Source organism: Malania oleifera, chromosome 3, assembly GCF_029873635.1.
Source record: "Malania oleifera isolate guangnan ecotype guangnan chromosome 3, ASM2987363v1, whole genome shotgun sequence".
In the NCBI taxonomy this organism is placed as follows: Eukaryota; Viridiplantae; Streptophyta; class Magnoliopsida; order Santalales; family Ximeniaceae; genus Malania; species Malania oleifera.
The window spans coordinates 93,462,121-93,482,636 of NC_080419.1; the positions used below are offsets into that span (position 1 = coordinate 93,462,121).

Genomic DNA, 20,516 nt, shown 5'->3' on the forward strand with positions numbered 1-20,516 from the left:
TTAAATTTAAAAAGAAATTTTAGAAAAAATGTATGTGAAAAAGCATCTACCTTGCTGTCAAGAAAAATAAAGGCATAACATATCAATAAACAAAAATTAAATTTCACGCATTAATATTAAAATTTTCTTAATCTTCAACCACGTCTGAGCAAATTCCAATTCTCAATGGTGGTCAGTATATTCCAATTCTCAATGGACTCCTTAAAATATTTGATGATGTCTCTACGGCTGTCACATGAAAAGGATGTTTCCCTATTTTACTCTCTTTATAGTTTCATATATTTTCACCATTGAATAATTATAATATCCCATTACTACTACAACACAAACATTCTCTAACTCATACTATTAACTCTTTGTATCTATATATATATATATATATATATATAGATAGATGTAATTTCGATAAAAAATAAACAGCTACTGCTTGTCACCGAACATGGAGAATAAATGTTAAAACATAGAGAAAAAAAAAAAACAATTTAATTATAGTACAAAATCAGGTGAAATGTTTGAAAAAAAAAATGTAATCAAATTTATGAATGAAGTAATAAAGATACATTACACCAACATTGACTACACAACGTCCAGAGACTAATTTAAAATGCCACTACCAGAACACAAATGACGAGCCATATAGAATCTCAACTCAAATACAAATAGTGCATTGACGTCACCCTGCCTAACCAAGTAGACCAAATTATTGACATTGCCCATAACATCATTCTGGATAATCCAGCCATGAAGCCCGTCCATCTGATCAAAACGCACGTACCCTTCCATCCCTTCGGAATATTTTGAGCTATATTAATTGTACTAGTACTCGAGTGTTATATTTCCAAGAGATTGCAAGAAACTATTGGCTTAACGTTTACAATTCTCGTGCTAGTTTAGTTGGATTAATTCATGGTTTGGTTTTGAAGATTTTGGGAAATTTTGGTCGGCAGACATAATATACGATGCAAGCTGGGGGCTGACGCTCGGTACTGCTGAACAAACCATTGCAACCCACCAAAGTTGTGCTCGGTGTCTTCAAATTGAGGGCAAGTTGGTGGTAGAAGACACTTTCAATAATGAAAGATAAACACGGGAACCTAACACAGAATTCCATCAAGCAGACAAATAATGAAAGGACTGCACAAATGGGTCAAGAACCATATAACCAAGCACAAATGGAATATACAAAAAAGTGAAAGAAAAAGAGAGGGCAAGGAAAAGGAGTGAATGTTGAATTGAAAAACAAAAATAAACTTAATAACTGCTTGCTGGGGAATTGCAACAGCATCGCTATGACGCCCAACTCTCTTAGAAATCCCTTCTCTTATTTTTTCCTCTCTCTCTCTCTCTCTCTCTCTCTCTCTCTCTCTCTCATGCAAGGGGTGGGGGAGGGGGGATTCCTGCATCATTAATGGAAGAAATGTATCTCTTAAAGCATCTAAAATCCATAGACATGCATTTACAGCAGTTAGAATGAGTAATACAATTTCAGTAACAAATGACATACCCTGAGGCATTGCAGCATCTAGATCAATTATTTCCACTTCACCAGCAACAACAATTAATTAATAAGACATGTCATCTTCAGCACCACTGGATTGATCCATGTCTTGCATTCGTGCAACCTTTTGCGGTGTCCCTAGGCCATCTTCAATGTCTACTCCCTCCCTTTTCAAATGCACCACACTCCCCTTGGAACTAGAAGATACCTGATTGCAGCAGAAAGTCAAAGAGCTAATGCCAGTACTCACAAAAATCATAAATTTTAAACCCGAAAAAAAAAAAAAAAAAAATCACACAAAGCAACAGTGTGCCAAGGAATAAAATGGAAAGCAATCATAATATCTACTAAAGACTCCATGGCCATACCCCTGAATCCTTCAGTTCAATAGCTGAAACCGTTGGTCTCTGTCTTACTGTCACACTTGCAGGTGCAGGATAATGTTCAACCTCATCACTAGATCTCCCCTCTTTAGCCCTCTTTTTCCTTAAAATAAGCTTTGTGGAAAGTGGCTGCATCACAATTAAGACAATCAGCCAAACCATACATACTCACATTTCCACACGCAGACACCCCACAAATTCTCAAGAGTACACACCACATAACGTGCTTCACCATCCTCTAATGAAAGCAGGTATGTTGCACGGTCATCTGCATCGTCACCCTTTACCTGCGTGAAGCATCAGAGCTCAATTTTAATGTCGCAGTTACAGTGCTTAATTGATAGGAACATTTTAAAAGTCAAAAGATCTGACACATACATCCCAGTGGTACTCGCGAACCCATGAAAATGAGATGTCTTCGCTTTCATCATACAAATCCTTTGACAGCTGCCACCATCAAAATATAAATAAGACCAATATATTTGCCTAACAAAAATTGACATAATAGAAACATTGGCCAAATTTTCAATAAAAAAAAAAAAAAAAAACATTATTTTCCTTTTTTTGCACCCAAAAAAATCACAATAAAATATATTCACCTCGTTCAGTGAAGGAACCATGTATGCCAAGAATTTCTCTGGCTTATCTGGGTCTGAGCCTGTTGCCACAAAACTTTTCATAATGGCCTACAGTGATGCATGAAAATATGAGCTCAACACAAACCATAATAAGATAGTTGAAAATCAGCCTATCCTCCTAGTGTTCCAACTTAAGCCTAGGACAATATCAATCCTGAAGTCAACAAGGAAAAGAGCGTGACACTGACTGACTAGCAGGTATGTGTGCAGAGGCAGAATTCCAAGAGAGCCTGCGATCTCTGACCATACAACGCATATGCCAGCATGCGCGTAGGCACAGACGCATACAAACGAAACAGGAAACAAGTGTAGTGTGTCTGATGCAGTGCAAATTATAATAAGCTTTTAACAAACTCAAGGGAGCTGCTCTTTCCACCAACGCTTTCAAAAACATTTCACTAACAATTTAGAGGCAGCAGAGAAAAGAGAAGTAGAGCTAAACCGCCCTTAAATTCCAAATAAGTACTGAATCTGAATCTACAATGCACGCACTTAGATAGCTAACCTTTCCTTCATGTGCATCGCGAATAGGTTTGTCAATCTTGCTATAGATTTCTGAATCAGCTGTAGGAGCACTATCAAATGCTGCAACAATAAATTGCTCCTCAAACCTGATAACAGTACCACGTGTATGAGCTCAAGGCCAATAACAAAAATATGTAATGCAACCCGATCAATTGATCATTAATGTCTACAATTTTTTGATAGGCTATTAATGTCTATTGTCTACAATTGACAAGTAAAAGAAATCAGCCTTCAGAAAAATCATTCAATGGAAGCACCAAGTAATTAATCATTCCAAGGAACACTAAAAAACACTAAAAATTTATTTGCTACATATACTTATTGACCTCCAATTAAATAATTTCCACATAATTATGCACATCTGTATAATTACATAAACAGTACTCCGATGTACCAGAGTAAACACTTCCTCAGGAAATAAAGTCACATATAAATATAACCAATACCAAATAAAGTTAAAAGACAACTGAAGGAAAATTTATCAATGATGCCTGAAAAATATTCGACATGCACATGCATACTCACAAAGCAATAAATATCATCTCTTGCTCAATTAGCTCAACAAAATGTCTTTTGAAAACCCTTGTGTTTGAGCTAATGAATCATATTCCTAAACCCTTGAGGAAAGCGTCATACCTGTCAAAATCAGGAAACAACGGCAGAATCTCAACAGGCTGCAATTTACTATTTGTTGAATGAACTGGTCGTGATTTGCTTGCCACAAATGATGCCTCAATGGCCTGGATTTTTCTTTCCCTAACAAATATAAACATTTAACAGCAAATAAATAAATAAACAAATAAATTCCAGGAACATACAGTCCCCTTGTTTGCATCACTTCACATGGATAGGTTAGAATTTAACAAACCTACTATTAAAGTTCTCCAAAATATTTTGACCTCCCCTTGTTTCTCGCAATTCTTTTGCTTGCTTTTCAGTCAGAGACTGCAAAGGTCAATAAATTTCAATGAATTTCACTAACATGGAACAAGATAGCATACTTCCCATTAAAAATTCCATAATTATGCATATTATTACCTGCTTTGCAGCTTCCATGCTGAGTGGAGAGATGTATTGTGTTTTAACCAGCCAAGAAACACCTTTATCTGTAGGCCGCTCTTTTCGTTTTATGGAATTTGTTTTTACAGGGGTTATTGACTCATCATCACGCAACAATTCCTCATCTTCAGGAGCAAGTGGTGGTCTAACACTGTGGGGACTATTTACAGGAAAAGATAATCAGAATTATGATGCTATTAGAAAAGTGTTGATGTCCTAGAAAACCAAGTTACTAGTAATTGAGAAGTATACTTGTACACACTGAGATCGAGCAGGTCAAGAGGTATCCCAAGATCTGGCTCGACAAATAGTTGAGGCTTGTGCATTTTTTCCAACGATGTGATTGTGTATCTTGCAAATCTGACAGATAGGATCATAGCATTCATCACAAATTGGTATGGATTTAGAGCAATGCTCGACTCAAAGAGAAAACAAAGGAAAAAAAGGAAAAAAAAAAAAGGACATATAACTAATCATGTGTTGCCATTGCAACGAAACTAGTTTCAACTGATTGAATGTACAATTAGAATCTTAAAAACCAGCATTAATGAAGATTCACTCCACATGCAATTAAACAGGAACAAGAACCAAATAAGTGCCAAGCAACCAATCCATTCACCATAGAAGGCATGAAGTCACCATCAATCATAAAAATCATTTTTTATGAACAATCTTTCACACACAGAATAAGCCAAAAAAGAAAACGCACAAGTAAACACAAGTTCATGCCCTGTCTACTAAGCTGACCAATCCATGTGGATTTTATTCGTGCAATAAAATTACGTACCGATCCTTATCTGTCTTCAAAGTCATAAGCTTTGGTTGTGCAGTTGGATCTGGCAGTTCATTCCGGAATCTTCAAACATACAGGTTGAAAAAAGACTATTAAATTTTTTTTTATGCAAACAAAACAACTATATTAAAGAACTCCTAACCACTGCATTCAAATATTCAAGCATATATATTGAATAAAGTACACAGAATACATAAATAAATTACAAGACTTAGTGTCACAATGACTACACAAGATATAAATTAATAGCTCTCATATTTACACCTGACAAAAACACTTTGCTTATATTTCCCAGCCAAGCCGCTACATACAAATCATGTAATACAGAACCCACAATTTTGTTGAATTAGCTGCCTAGCAAAAGCAGTAAAGCAATTTTAAAGAAGGAAAGGAGCAAAACAGGGAAAAGGATGACTCATAGTTAATTCTAACACAACACCCCATGGTTTGACACCACATAAGCAACACCATAATCTGTAGCTCCCCTACCAGCAGAACCATTAAAAAGAAATAGCTAGATCCAGATCTCCACATGGATAGACTCTCAATGTCTCAATAATCATGAACCTAGTTACCACTTACTAATAACAACAAAACACTAACACCCTAGCAAACCATTTATTTTTTTGGTATGAACATTCATTTTGTTCCAGAATAATAACTATAATAATCAAAATTTTTAATTCTAAATTTTTCATATAACATTTTTTTATTAATAGAGGTAGAGCATTATCATATTATAATTTTCTTCACAGAAGATCTCTCAACATCCTCTCTTAAATAGACAAGTGTCACTATACATTTATCACACATAAATTAATGTAAGGATAGCCCTGATGCATTGGATTAGAGCATGGGAGTTCCCATCCATGCACGAGAACATTACATTCCATATTCTAGGCAACATTGATCATAAATAACTAGCAAATTACCACAGCTTCAGATGTCTTCTTTCATGTAATGGATCAAGAAAACGATATGGATTAAAGAGGTAAACTTTCAAAATAAATTTAATTCATTCCTAAAATATAAATGACTAGAGCACACATGCAATTTGTTTTGGGAGAAGAAAAATAATCGCAACAAAGTCTTAATATTAATACAGCAAATACAAGGAAATCGTAACATCCAAAATCAGCATTTGATGTCCTTTTTGCTTACTAGTTCAATGAGTAGGCAAACACATTCTAAATCATCTACGCTGCTCATTCAAACAGCTCAACAGTTGCAAATGCATGATGATTTCATGACCCAAGATATCAAATAAAACCAGTGCCCAACCCCCCACCCCTTTTCCTTCCCTCTCACCACCTCACCCAGATGAGAATGCAATAGCACTACTCTTGCTAGATATACTAATGAACCACCAAAGCTAACAATCAAATTTGAAGTCAGTCAGCCTCCAACTTTTTGCCTGCTATGATTTATAATGCCCCTGCCTCTTACACAAGTGCAACTCCACTCAGGACTATGTCCAGTACCAATGCAAGACCTGGATTTCATGATAATAGAAGCCGCCAAATTAACCAAATCACTAATTCCAAATGATGGTCATGAATCTAAAAATCCAGGTCTTAAGTCCTGAAACAACCATAAAGAAAAAGAGTGTGCAAGTGATTTCCACAAAAAAAATTTAACTTATGCATGATAAAACCAAATCCCAAATAGTGGAACAACCACCTTGAAATAACATTTTTCCTTTTCTAGCAGCATCATGACTATGTAGTTTACAACCATTTTTCATGCAGGCAATGAAAAAGGATATTGGTTTAGTTCAAGCCCCAGCCCACATGGAACCTATATAAACATTTGCTACCTCCCATGGTTCAACCCAAAATTTTTAAAATGAAAAATCAAAAAGCATAGACTATCAGATTAAGTAGCACAACGGACAATAGATCATTTGTCACTTGAAGTCACCAGAAAGCAATTAAACAAAGAACAAATACAAAATCTGGACTTTTTTGTCACCCTGTACTCACTTCATCTTGCACAAAAACGTTGTCGGCTTCTTCAACCGGTTTTCGATTCTGTCACCACTCAAAAATGGAGTAGCCCTCCTCTCTCCCATGCGTGACCCCACAATTGATCCATGCCCCTTCATACCAGACGACAGCATTTGGGTCTTTTGTAGCACTGTGTTTTGAGATTCCTTCAACTGCTGCCTATGCTTCTCTTCTTGCCTCTGCTTCTCAAACTCCCTCTTCTTCCTCAACCTCCTTTCTTCCTCTGTCTCAACCCTACCTGGTGGCCCGTTAGATTTCTTAGCTGGCACTGGTGGAACTGGAGGAGCCTTGTTCTGTTTAAGGGGGAAAATCCCATGATTGGAGGGTCCTGGTTCACGCCTTGAAGAACCTGCCATCAAGTCCTTTGGTGCTGTCCCTTTATCACGATCATGAAATCGACCACCATCCAGACCACGGTCCTTACTCGGTGGGGGAACTGGCGGTGGAGACAGAGGCGGTGGTGGAGGAATGGAAGAACTTGGAGGCGGTGATGGAGGAGGGGGTGGTGGGGGTGGTGGTTGTAATGGAGGTTGCAATGGCTGATGACTAAATTGAGAATACTGTGTAGATGATGAGTAATACATAGGAGCTGCAGGAGGCTGGGGTTGTTGCAAGCTAATTGGATTTTGGGACACTGATGGTTGTGGTGGTGGAGGTGGGTATGAAGATTCCGGCGGCGGAGGTGGCGGGGGCCGGTAGGAGTACTGCTGATGATGCGGAGGTGCCGGAGCATAAGACGATGATGAACCGTAGGCGCCATGGTGGAAATTTGAATTCGGGTGGTGCATCTGATTATAACTCTGGGGAAAAGAAGAAGAGGAAGAAGAAGAAGGAGGTGGTGGCGGAGGACCTGGTGGCACAGATCCATCTCCGCTGCTATACCCCCAGTTTTGAGAATATTGAGTTCCACGAGGCGGTGGCGGCGGCGGCGGCTGTGCATGTGGCAAAGGCGGTGGCTGTGGACCGCCGAAAGATGATTGCGAAGGATATGGCCTGTACGATGCCATGTCTTATTTTAAAAAACTCTTAACAAACAAAACCTCTACAGCAAAAGGAACTTCAAAGGATTTCCAAAACTTTTCTCTGGCACAAAAGAATAAGAAACAAGGAGAGATGAGATTCAATTCGCCAAATCCTTAACTTTCTGGATCTTAACTATAGAAGAGAGAAAATAAAAGTCGCCCAATTATCAGGTCTTCTGATCCCGATCCTTCTGACAGTAACAAATTTAAACCAAACGACAGAAAAACATTGAATTAAGGATTATCGGCATTCCAGACGTTATAACAGGATCGTAAAGCGAGCCAGATTGAAACCATAGATAAGGGGGGAGAAGAGGGGGGGGGGGGGAGAAGCCAAATTCGCAGATCTTATTCTGCCTGTCCCTAATAAGAAGACCAAAAACCCTAGATAGCTCTATTTGCTGGCAAAGATAAATGAAAAAAAAAAACAAAAAACACAGGAAAGAGAATATCAAATTTACAACTCTCGCAGTGCTGATCACTCGGCTGATGCTTTCGTCTCAAACCCTAAACCCGGAAGAGAGAGACACAGTGGAAACGCCTCCAAACGAGCAAAACCCTAACATGAAGAAACCTCAACCCTCCGCAGCTCGATTTCTCTGCCGGAACGGATCAAAAACCCTACGAAAATCGAGCGAGAGTGAGAGGCCACGATTGAATCTCTGAAAAATTGTGACGAAGCAGCAAAACAACATTAAACTCCGGAAGAAGCAAGCTCAATTTAGAGTTTTACTCCTTCCCCTCTTTTCTTTTTATCTTTTTTTATATGAACAACTCACAATGCGCATAACTTGTATATTTAAATCATATTTTTCTCTCGAAAATTTACCACTTATATAAATAGAAACAGGAAAAAGACATTGACCTAAAAATGAAAACCTCCTATAAAATTTTAAAAATCTCAAAACTTTTCTTGAAATTTGAAGAATTTTAGGATTTTTTTAATATCGTTACTATTTTCTATTTTTTCTTTCTATTTATCTACAATAAAAAAAATAGATTATAAAAATTTATTTGTTTATATTGTCAATTTTTTGTTTCGATTGCTAATTTTTAGTTTTTTAGTTATTTACCAAAAAACTGAATATCTAATTTTATAATTTTCGATTATTTTGACAACATGTCATTAGAAATAAGATTTTTGGATTAAATTATTTATTTTATATATTTTCAAATTAAAATAAAAATTAAATGATAATATGAATTTAAATATAAGTAAAATTAAGATATTGTAATTTCAAAAAATAATAATAAATCCAATTACCAAATTCTTTTACTATTTTTCTATTGCACAGTCCAAAAAAATTTTATTGTAAAGTAAATTTTTAAATTAGAATAATTATGTAAAATATTTATGATGAATTTTTTTTATTATAGTTATTTTAAAGTGTATTATTTGTAATCTTATTAATTCAATCATATTTTTTAACAATATTTGATTTAAAGATGAAAATGAATAATTTTTTATTTAAGTTTTAAATTTGTATTAGTTTTATAAATGTTAATCAAATAAGTTACTGATTTCTAGTTTTTAATTTTTATTTCTGGTTTTTTTGTCTTTATTTCTAGTTTTTCATTTATCTAATTTTTGACCATGAGACCAAATGGCCCCTTAGAAATCTCTCCTAATTAAAATTTGTCATAAAGATAAAAATCTTAAGTTATATTTTGTCAAAAAAAACAAGTCTTTTGAGGGGAGATTTCTAATATTTTTGAAACTTCAAAAGAAGTCAATGAAAATTTTGAAATTTGAGGGGAGGTTCATATTTTTTTGTCAAATTTTAGAAAAAATCAGTATTTTTTGTCCAAATATTTAAAATGATAAAAAAAATTATTGTTTACCTATTGTTTACAGTCATATCTTTTTTTGTTTTTTTTTGGAATACTCACCGGGTATCCACGCGTCCGTTTTACGGTCCACGTGACTAATTCTACGCCCTTTGAAGTTGACCCCACAACTCGAAAGGGAGGGTAAATTCAGGAGTCCAGAGGCGGAAACGAGTCCAAGAGGGTTTGAACACCTGACCTCGTGAAAGGCACTCCTGCAACCCACATTACCACCTGAATCACACCCTGGGGGTTACAGTCATATCTTATTGACCACTATAACAAAATCACCACACAAAATCTTCTACAAATAATGTGAAACCTTACATCTCAAAATTGTTTGAATGTTCATAGTAAATTCTAACAATTTATGGAACGTAAAAATCATGGTAAAAAATATTATGAATTTATTTTGAGGAATAAGTATTATTTTTCTTCCTAGTTAGATTACATGATAACAATATGAAGAATGTTAACATAACTACTTTTTAAGAAAAAGTAAGATATATCTTCAGAAAATAAAATACATAGAATATACGAAGCTTGAAAAATACTTAAATTCATACATTTTACTTTAATATAAGATTCTTTTATTTGTACTTTAAATTTGAATGAGGTTAAACCATTTGAATTGTCTGTTGAGAATTCCACTTGTGAGTGTCACACATTGAAAAATTTGAGCAGATGATGGGTGCTTATATACATAGTTGGGCGCAAAACTTAATAAGTTTAAACTTTTGGGTCAAGTTGGTGTTCATTTATGTGTATCAAACCCACCCATGGGCTCCTCCAGTCCTAACAAGTGGTATCAGAGCCGACAGTTCATAACTCTGGGAGAGCAACAACGTAAAAAAGTCAAGAGGTGAAGCTAATTCTCCTGACATGCTAACAGTTGGAGGACTAAGTGTGTAGTCGAGGCTAATAAGGATCATCTAGGCTGCCAATGAATCCGAATAGGGTCAAGACGTAAGAAGTATGATTGGTTCGAAGACAAGTCAAATGCAATCTGACGCACGTAAGACGCCAGTGGTAAGGCCCACTTGAGCAATTGTTGGGGAATTAAGCTTACTCCCATATGGGAGACGGTTTCTGTCCAAAGGGGAGCAATTGGAACTCACAAGTGAGGAGGAGATTGTTGAGAATTCCAATTGTGAGTTTGTTCCACATTGGAAAATTTGAATAGATGATGGGTGCTTATATACATGGTTAGGTCCAAGACCCAATAAGTTTAAGCTTTTGGGTCAAGTTGGTGTTCACTCATGTGTATCAAGCTTACTCATGGACTCCTCTGGTCCTAACATTGTCAACATTACACTACAAATTTTATAAGAAGAAAGAGGAGAGATTCATTCGTAAATGCAAATTAAAGACTATTAACAAACAATATTTATATATATGCATTATTCATTAAATGCCTTAGGTTAGAAATAGCATTGAATAGACTTGACATTATTAAAAGTACATATTTTTAGATAACATACTCATAATTCACAAATTATTTTGAATTTTGGTTTCAAATCTCTTTACTCATGCATTTGGGTAAATTGTAACACTATACTTAATAAGAAGAGATTAAAATAAATGGAAAGGAATGCTACTACCCTCATGTTAGACATTTTTGGGAAAGGGATAGAGGGAGTCCATCGTTCATTCCCATTCCCTTTGTTAACCTTATAAGTCACACCCAGTTTCGATAATGACAAATACTTGTTGTATTTGATGGGTGTTTGAGGATATGTGCAGGTATATAGTTGGCAGGTCAAAATAATGTCACAAAAAGTAAAAGTTGAAGGCCGTGAAGATCCTATTTATGTTGTATTTAATTTCTATATTCTTTATGGGTCTATAATAGTAAATGGGGCCTAGACTGTAATAATTATATGCATCACCAACATGGTATGATAGGTAAGCTCAAAACGAAAAAGACCTAGAATGACCCTAGGACACCCACACATGCATATATATATATTTAGTTAAATAGAATGGGTGATCACATGATTAAACAGAATCGAAATGCACTTAAGTTGCATGTTTGGCCGACCGTATTGTACAAGTACAATATCCCCTGGTCAACTGAACTGGGATCGGGTCAACTATTTGACCACTGCCCGGTCGACTGAACTTGCTAGTTCATTCTCACCCGGTCAACCGAACTCCTACCAAAGTCAAATATTTGACCTTACGGTCGACCGTGCCCAAAATGTAAGCCAACGCCATGGTTGACCAAGTTCCCATGTGTGAGAACTCAACGCTCCGATCAACTGAACTACTTAGTTCAAAAGCTCCCGGTCGATTGAACCGCGCTAAAAAGGAAAATCGCCTCTGGAACTTAATTGACTGGTCGATCGAACTGTTAGTTCATTTCTTAGCCAGTCGACCGAACTTGCACAGCTTGGTCAACAGAACTTGCCTTCGGTTGACCGGTGCTCTCAGGTTGCCCCAATATTTTTACTGTGGTTAAAATAATAAAACGAGGTTAATTGTATTAAAATGTATTAAAACATTTATAATAATTCCATATGTGTACTGAACAGTTATATTTTTAGGGAAGTCTATATATATCCCCTCATTTGGAATGATTAGTATCAAGATTAGCAAACTTGATTAGTATTTTTTCTCTGAATTCCGAAATCATTCTATCTTACTTCTAAGTTTCCTACACTCATACTTACCTTGCCATATTGCTAATAATCCATTTATAAGTTTGAATTGAGTGTTCTTGTCCTATAGGTTTGCTCTCTCAAATTTGTGATTGTTTGATATTATTTTGTTTAAGAACAAGACCTCAAGTTTTCTTAGGAGATTTTGTTGATAAGTCTTTCCTAAGAAGACTTCACTTAAGCTTCCGAGTATTGCACTATCATTGCAATATCTTAAGAAGTTCTCATTTGATTTTGGTTGCTAACAATATTTTCAAATCATCTTCAAATATATCGTGTGTTTCATTTTGAAAAAATTTCTTGGAGAGATATTTGTTTATGTTCTAAAAATCTTTGTTGCAATATTCATTATGTAATATTATCTTTTGAACACAAAGATCAAATCCTTTTTGCAAACAAAATCTATACATCTCTTTAACTTTATATGTTGAGAAAAATCATCTGGTGAGATATCTGAAGTATAGAAAGTATCTTTGTTTGAGCATTGTGATTGAATATATTGTGTGATACAAAGATCATATTATTTGCACTTTCACGCACTAATTGCAATGTTTGAATAAATTGAGAGTAGACATCTAAGACCACATTGAGATTACTTCATTATATCATTTGGTGGTGTATGTGATTGTTTATATTGGGCACATATATTCTTTACATGAAAGCATAATCATTGTATCATTTTATTGTGAACATACTGTTGTGTTTCCAAGCGCAGCCTGAGGGGGCGGTAATCCATCCCGGTAAAGATTGAGTGTAAAGGTTGAGGTCAGCCCTGTGCTAATTGACTTGGTTTGTTTAGGTGCCGCTTCACCTGTTTAAATGAGCATTATAGTGGTAATCCTTGTGCTTGTTAGTCAAGGCGGGGACGTAGGCAATTTGTCGAACCTCGATAAAATTTCTACGTGTCACTCCTCTTTACTTCTTTCTAGTGCATGTGTAGTTAATTAAATTGCGTTATTTAATTTCTTGTACAAATTATAATTGATTTACTTTATTTGCACTAGATTGACCTTAGGGTTGTGAATATACTATTGTTAGGATACTGACCTAGAGCATTAATTTTAAAAATACCAATGCACCCCCCTCTTGGGATAACGATAAAGCTAACAATTGGTATCAGAGCCACGTAGCATAGATTAGTAGTTATTTTGTAAAAGATCTTATATGGCTCATAGCTTCGTGATCCCTTTCCCTGAGGGACCATCTTCCACACGACCTCTGATTTTCAGTGATGTTAATTACACCTTCTGGAAACAGAGGATGCGCATCTATCTCCAAAATACTGATTGGAACGTGTGAAGGATCGTCTATAAGGGAAATTATGTTCCTATGAAAACAGAGGGTACAACTAGAGTTCCTAAAACTAAGGAAGAATATGATGATGATGATGATGATATGAAAGCTGATAGTTTGAATGCTACTGCTATGAACATTTTGTATTGTAGTCTTGATGTAAATGAATTTAATAGCACAATGACATATTCTACTGCAAAAGAAATTTGGGATAAGTTAGAAGTCACATATGAGAGTATTATGGATGTGAAAGATAGTAGGATAGATATGTTGACTAGTGAGTATGAGGTTTAATACCCTAACCCCGAATGGTCTGAGATATTTACTTTTTACCATTGATTTACAGCAGAAGTAAATAAACTCAATTATTATTAAACCAGAACGTTAATTATCCATATTACAATCATTTATTTTAAAGGAAGAAAAATTACATAAGCATAAATATCTGACATCATACTAATATTTCTATTCAGGCTTTATTTTTCTATTCTATTCCCACCTGCATGCTTGCTATGGCTGATTTCCGATATGTCCTTCAGAGTTATCTGAAATGTAAAAATATGATTGGGGTGAAACGACACTTAATAAGTAAATAAGATTATTATTAGTGTGTGGCCAAAATGAGTTTTTAAAATTTCGTAAAACAATATTTAATACTATAACTTCAAAACTGCTTCTAAAATAAATGTAAATTTAAAAATTTCTGCATAAAACTTTTGTCATCAACTACAACAGTAAAATTTTATAATCATATACTATAATTGTTAAATTAAACTTTTAACTTTAAAACTGTAAAAAAATATTTAATTATTTTCATATATATATATATATATATTGTTCCTTATACGTTTCCTTTAGATCGTCATTTAGACACAAGAATGACCATTTTCATATAAACAAATATTTTTCCTTCAAATCATCAATAACTCTATACACGTAATTAAATATGTATAAACATATATTGTAAAAACCACTCTTAGGCTTGTTTGCCGTAAGTAATGTTTACCCCCACGACTAGGTTGTGCGGTCCGAAGACTGGACTTAGCTGGTTGGCCGACCAAATTAAATCAACGTACATAAACATTAAGTGAGATTTTCCTTATTAAGTCCTGGTCAGGAACTAGGTATGCACTCAGGAGAAATTCACTAACACAAATAACTACTTTGTAAATAGTGTGGGTGCACTCTGATCCGTTTAAACTTTAAGCTGTGATACCGAGCATCTGTAACTTTGAACTTCCTTTTCCATAAGGGGTTTTAAAACCATCTTATTATAATTTATGCAATTTAAAAAAAATCTTGTGAAAATCTCATCTTTACTCATATTTTCATGAAACATGTAAAGTAAAAATAAACTCATGCCACACAATTTTTGTGTTAAATATATATATTTGAATAAAAAGAAATGCTGAAAATTACCCGAGTGGTTTAGAACATTTCTTAACCCCAAAAATAAATGCAAGAATATTAAAGATTAAAATTGGTATAATTAAATATGCGTAAAAATAAACTCAGAGGAATTTTATGAAACTAAGTAACATAATCAAAATTTACTTACAAATAAATTCGGGTATAAATTTTAAATAAAAAATTAACATAATCAAATTTACTTACAAATAAATTTGGATATAAAATTTAAATAAAAATCTTGACATAATCAAATTTACTTACCTCTTCTTTTATCTTGTGCTACAAACATAATGAATATCTCTAAGAAATGAGATCGAAAAGAGTAGGTGAGTGAGAACTTACTAAAAAATTCTCTCTACACTACTAATTCTTTTACTCACTAATTTTTCTCTTCTTTTGAAAATTTTTGTGAAAAATGAAAGTTGAGAGCTTCCTATTTATAAGAAAATTTCGGGAAAGAAATGAAACTTGTAAAAGTGTGGGGAGATGGGTGAAATTATAATTTTTTTTTAAAATTAAAGAATGGGTAAGGGATGGGTTAAGTATGAGTTGAGTATGGGATAGGGATGGAGGTCATGTAGGAGTGTTTGCTACCACTCCCATTTAATTAATTATTTATTTATTTTTATTTTATTTTTTTATAAATCATTATTATTATTATTATTATTATTATTATTATTATTATTAAGCCATGTTTTAGTTTTTTTAAAGAATTAAATTCGAATTTCAAAAACTCATGTGAGCCCCACGTGGTCTAGGGGGTCCCACACAACTTCGAGATCCAAGTGGGTCCTATATAACTCCCATAGTCTTCATATGGTTTTATGAGCCCCACACATAGCTTCAGAACTCATGTGGGTCCCACACAATCTTGCGGGCCCGCATAGAATACCTATATTATTATTATTTTATCATATATTTCTACAAATTATGTCAGTCAAAATATTATTTTAAGTACTTATTTATGTATACAAACAATATCTACCCTATTTTATCTTATGAAATTCCATTTTGACTAGGCTGACCTCCAGGGAGCAACTGAGCCGCAATGGTCTCTGAGCACTCACTTAAACAAAGTATTTCTTAGGCATCAAACATGGAATCAAGGATCTTAATAGAGAAACACTTTCGTTTTGATACTAACTAAATGACCATTATTATTATTCTACTTTTTTTTTTTTTGGGTTATTACATCATCCCCTCCTTATAAAAATTTTGTCCTCGAAATTTATAAAAATTTAAATGAGTACCTTGTATAATGTTGTGCTTTTATCCGATCCTGCTATCGTCGAAAAGATGTGGATATTTCTAGCGTATTTCTGCTTCTAGGTCCCATGATACTTCCTCAATATCGTGGTTGTGCCAGAGCACTTTTACCAATGAAATCTTCTTTGTGCACAACTCTTGATCCTTCTTGTCTAAAATCTGGATTGGTACTTCTTCATATGATAGAGTGTCACTAACTTCTAACAACTCATAACTTATCACATGAGAAGGGTCTGGAACGTACTTCTTTAACATTGAGACATGGAATACATCATGAATTCTCGATAATGCAGAAGGTAGGGCAATTTTGTAAGCGACTGGACCAATCTTCTCCAATACCTCAAATGGTCCAATATACCTAGGGCTTAGTTTGCCATTTTTCCCAAATCTCATGATTCTTTTCATTGGAGCGACTTTTAAAAATATATTATCCCCCACTTCAAACTCCAACTCACGCCGACGGGTATTCGCATAGCTCCTTTGCCGACTTTGAGTGGTTTTTATTTTGTCCCGGATGAGTGTAATTTTCTTAGAGGTCCTTTGTATAATCATCGGGACCTAAAATTCATCATTCGCCAACCTCATCCCAATATAATGGGGATCGTGTAACGACCCAAAAAATAATGATATTTAAATAATAAAGAAAGAGAGAAATGGAAATAGAAACAAAAGGAGGCAGCAGACTTCGTCGACGAGAAGATACCGAGAGAATGTTTTGGGCGATTCTGAATTTTGTCAACGAAAGGGAGAGTTCATCAACGAATTTCCTATTAGACTCGTCGACGAGATGACGTGGCTCGTCGACGAAGTCCACAGTATAAATAGTGCAAAACCTCGGATTAATGCATAAATTCAGCGTCGTTCTCTTTTCTTTCTCTCTCTTACGGTTCCTCTCCCTTCTTTTTTCAATTTCGGCCCTGTCAGACGCCAGATCGACGATCTGAGGTCACCACAACGCTCCTGGTGGAGTTCTCTTCAAGTTTGTTGAGGCGGATCGTCGGTGGGACCGAATTGAATTTCTCCTTAGGTTCAGGGTAAGGTCTTTTATTCAAAATTAGGCTTTCCAGCAGCTATAGGAAATGAAGTAGATAGAGAAATAATGATGTTTTGTTCTGGTGAATGTGATTTTTAGGAAGTTGAGTGGGAAACTTTGCGGGTGTAGGACCGATATTCAGTAGGGGCTTTCCAGTAGTCAGGTAAGGGAAATATGCTATGTTAGGAAACCCTTTTACGATTTCAGTACAAATTATATATTTTTATCAAATTATTATTCATATTATATATATAGTTTCCAGAACCTGATAATATTAATATTTATTTGTGTGGGTTGAGTTGATAACTGAACAGTACTATATTTATAGAATTTGTGAATACCATGTTTATAATTATTAACAAAAATACCAAGATATTTGCATGTTTATAGAATGACGAATTTTTCAGTGTACAGTATACTCAGAAGTATGCATTTTTAGTAATTACAGAATAACACGTTTATCAGTACCATAACGCCCCAATAAACAAATATTCAGATAGCAGTTCAGTTATACAGAAAACAAATTTTCAGTCAGTTTATATAGAATTTCAGATAAATTATATAGGGTTAAGGTTATTTTAGAAGCCATAGTAAAAACAGTACATTACAGATATCAGCTACTTATATAGTATCAAACCCTGATGGATCAGATAGCAGAGCACGGTACTGTAGCTATAGATATTCAATTTAGAGTGTAACCACTTTACTCAGATAGTAAGTGGTATAAGGTCAATCGTGCCCACATTGGGACAGACTCTCCATCAGAAATGGATTGAGGGGGCCGATCAGATTGTCGGAGTTCAGTTGACTTACCCTGGTTGGCCAGCCAGGATAGGTCCTGCCTTCGGGCCGCACAACCCTGTCATGAGGGTTTAAATCCTGACATACATCCATCTAGGGAAAGTTTCTCAAATATTATAAGTATATGTAGATTTCCAGAAATAGTAGTAGTATTACGAAAAGTAAATTTATTAGTTTTAATATATGTTCCTTATACCAACATTTACAGTTCCAGTTATTCATGATATTATGTTTAAAATAGATTATAAATACAGAAATATAACTCAGTAGCCACACACTAGTAATAGCATGTTTCGTCTTACTAAGCGTTGGCTCATCCCAATGTTGAATTGTTTTTCAGGTGAACCAGCTAGGCGAGCGGAGTAGGCTTGCAGGTAGCGGGGCTGTTGTACTGCCCTTTTGAGAGTGAGTATTATTTTGGGTGGCATGTTTTGTAAACCCTTGGTATCAGTAAGGGTAGTTTTCGAGAGAATAGTGATGTTTGTATATTGTGAGATGATTTGACACTCTGGTATTGTATTATGTGTAGAATTATTTTATATGATTGGCCTTCCACTGTTTAGGTTAATGTTTGGATTTAAAACTAGGGAAAAAGATTTTATTTTATTAGCAGGTCGTTTCAATTTGGTATCAGAGCCTAGGTTGTTAGGTTCTGTAGACTTTAAAATGCAGCAGAAGCAATACCAGAGTATAGGAAATGATTTGAGGCTTGTTCTGTGGTCTGGGTACAGGATTTTCCATGGTGGTATCTGTGTTTTTCCTGGGGTGGAGATTTCAGGAAAATCAAAATAAACTATCGTCAGGTCGTGTGTCTAGGTGGTAGAATTGGATTTTGAGTTAAGATTGGGGAGAGTAGTTAATTATAACTATAGGATTTGAGTGGAATAAAATGGATTAGGTCTGTGCAGAAGATAAGGTTCTTAAGTGTGTTCTTGTTTTTCAGGATGGATCTGGGAAGCAGTGGCACGAATGCTGGGGAAGACAAGCTAGAACCTTCCAGCATGGGTGGTGATACCGATGCAGTACTGCACAACATCACCCAGTAGGTGATGGCTGAGATGGCTAGGAGCTCTGGGGAGCGTGGCTGTTCGATCAAGCAGTTTACGCGGATGAAGCCCCCATCTTTTTCTGGAGGAGATGACTTGATTGTAGCTGAGAATTAGGTCCAGGATATCGAAGAGACGTTGACTGTGCTCCCATGTATAGATGAACAGAATGTGGTATTTGCAGCGTTTAAACTAACAGGGGAGGCAAAGTGCTGGTGGAGATCCGCATGACTGATAGAGGAGCAGAGACCGGTTCCAGTGCCAATGACTTGGGATCGATTCAAGGAGCTGTTCTTCGAGCGATATTTTCCTTTTGTTGTTCGGAGCGCGAAGGTAGCAGAATTTCTGCATTTGGTACAGGGGCAAGTAAGTGAGAACTTACTCAAAAATTCTCTCTCCATAACTAATTCTTTCACTCACTAATCCTTCTCTTCCTTTGAATTTTTTTGTGAAAAATGAAGGTTGAGAACTTCCTATTTATAGAAAATTTTGGGGAAGAAATGGAATTTGTAAAAGTGTGGGGAGATGGATGAAAATATAATTTTTTTAAAATTAAAGAATGGGCAAGGGATGAGCTAGGTATGGGTTGAGTTGAGATAGAGATGGAGGTCATGTGAAAGTGTTTGCCACCACTCCCATTTAATTAATTTTTAATTACTTACTTACATACTTAATTAATTAATTAATTTTTATTTTTTTAAATCATTATTATTATTATTATTATTATTATTATTATTATTATTATTAAGCCATGTTTTAGTTTTAGTTTTTTTTTTAAGAATTAAATTCGAATTTCAAAAACTCATGTGGGCCCCACATGGTCTTGTGGGCCCCACACAACTTCGAGATCCAAGTGGGTCCTATGTAACTCCCATAGTCTTCATACGATTTTATGAGCCCTACACAGCTTCGAGACTCATGTGAACCCCCACACGGCTTCAGGACTCATGTGGGCCCCACACGGTCTTGTGAGCCTCGCATAGAATACCTATATTATTATTATTATTATTATTATTATTATTATTATTATTATTATTATTATTATTTTATCATATATTTCTATAGATTATGTCAGTCAAAACATTATTTTATGTACTTATTTACGTATACAAATAGTGTCTACCCTGTTTTATCTTATGAAATTCCATTTTGACCAAGCCGACCTCTAGGGAGCGACTGAGCTGTAATTGTCTCTAAGCACTTGCTTAGACAAGGTCTTTCTTAGGCATCAAACATGGAATCAATGATCCTAACAG

The 20,516-nt window shown here is 35.2% G+C and overlaps 1 protein-coding gene across 2 annotated transcripts; it reads right to left on the reverse strand.

Annotated features, from left to right (window-relative positions):
- Nucleotides 1-509: 509 nt before the first annotated feature.
- On the reverse strand, nt 510-8,691 carry LOC131151974 (protein PAF1 homolog). Of its 2 annotated transcripts, none has more exons than XR_009135809.1 (13): nt 6,879-8,691; nt 4,891-4,959; nt 4,356-4,463; nt 4,083-4,263; nt 3,913-3,989; nt 3,681-3,800; nt 3,025-3,130; nt 2,481-2,567; nt 2,260-2,328; nt 2,097-2,168; nt 1,867-2,010; nt 1,505-1,706; nt 510-1,094 (listed from the first exon to the last, which is right to left on the reverse strand). XR_009135809.1 is itself a non-coding variant. In XM_058103511.1 (13 exons), the coding sequence occupies exons 2-13, from the start codon at nt 7,907-7,909 to the stop codon at nt 1,563-1,565; spliced, it is 2,208 nt and encodes a 735-aa protein (XP_057959494.1). In that variant the 5' UTR covers nt 7,910-7,985; nt 8,386-8,688; the 3' UTR covers nt 510-1,562. The 2 variants fall into 2 exon arrangements, 1 of the variants encoding a protein (XP_057959494.1); XM_058103511.1 differs by having other exon boundaries at nt 510-1,706; nt 6,879-7,985; nt 8,386-8,688.
- Between the last annotated feature and the right edge of the window lie 11,825 nt (nt 8,692-20,516).

Coding starts and splice junctions, on each gene's coding strand:
- LOC131151974 (XM_058103511.1), bottom strand. CDS start 7,909: ATGGCATCGTACAGGCCATATCCTTCGCAATCATCTTTCGGCGGTCCA. Junction 4,960..6,878: donor ACGTTTTTGTGCAAGATGAA/GTGAGTACAGGG, acceptor GTATGTTTGAAG/ATTCCGGAATGAACTGCCAG. Junction 2,568..3,024: donor GCGATGCACATGAAGGAAAG/GTTAGCTATCTA, acceptor GCATCACTGTAG/GCCATTATGAAAAGTTTTGT.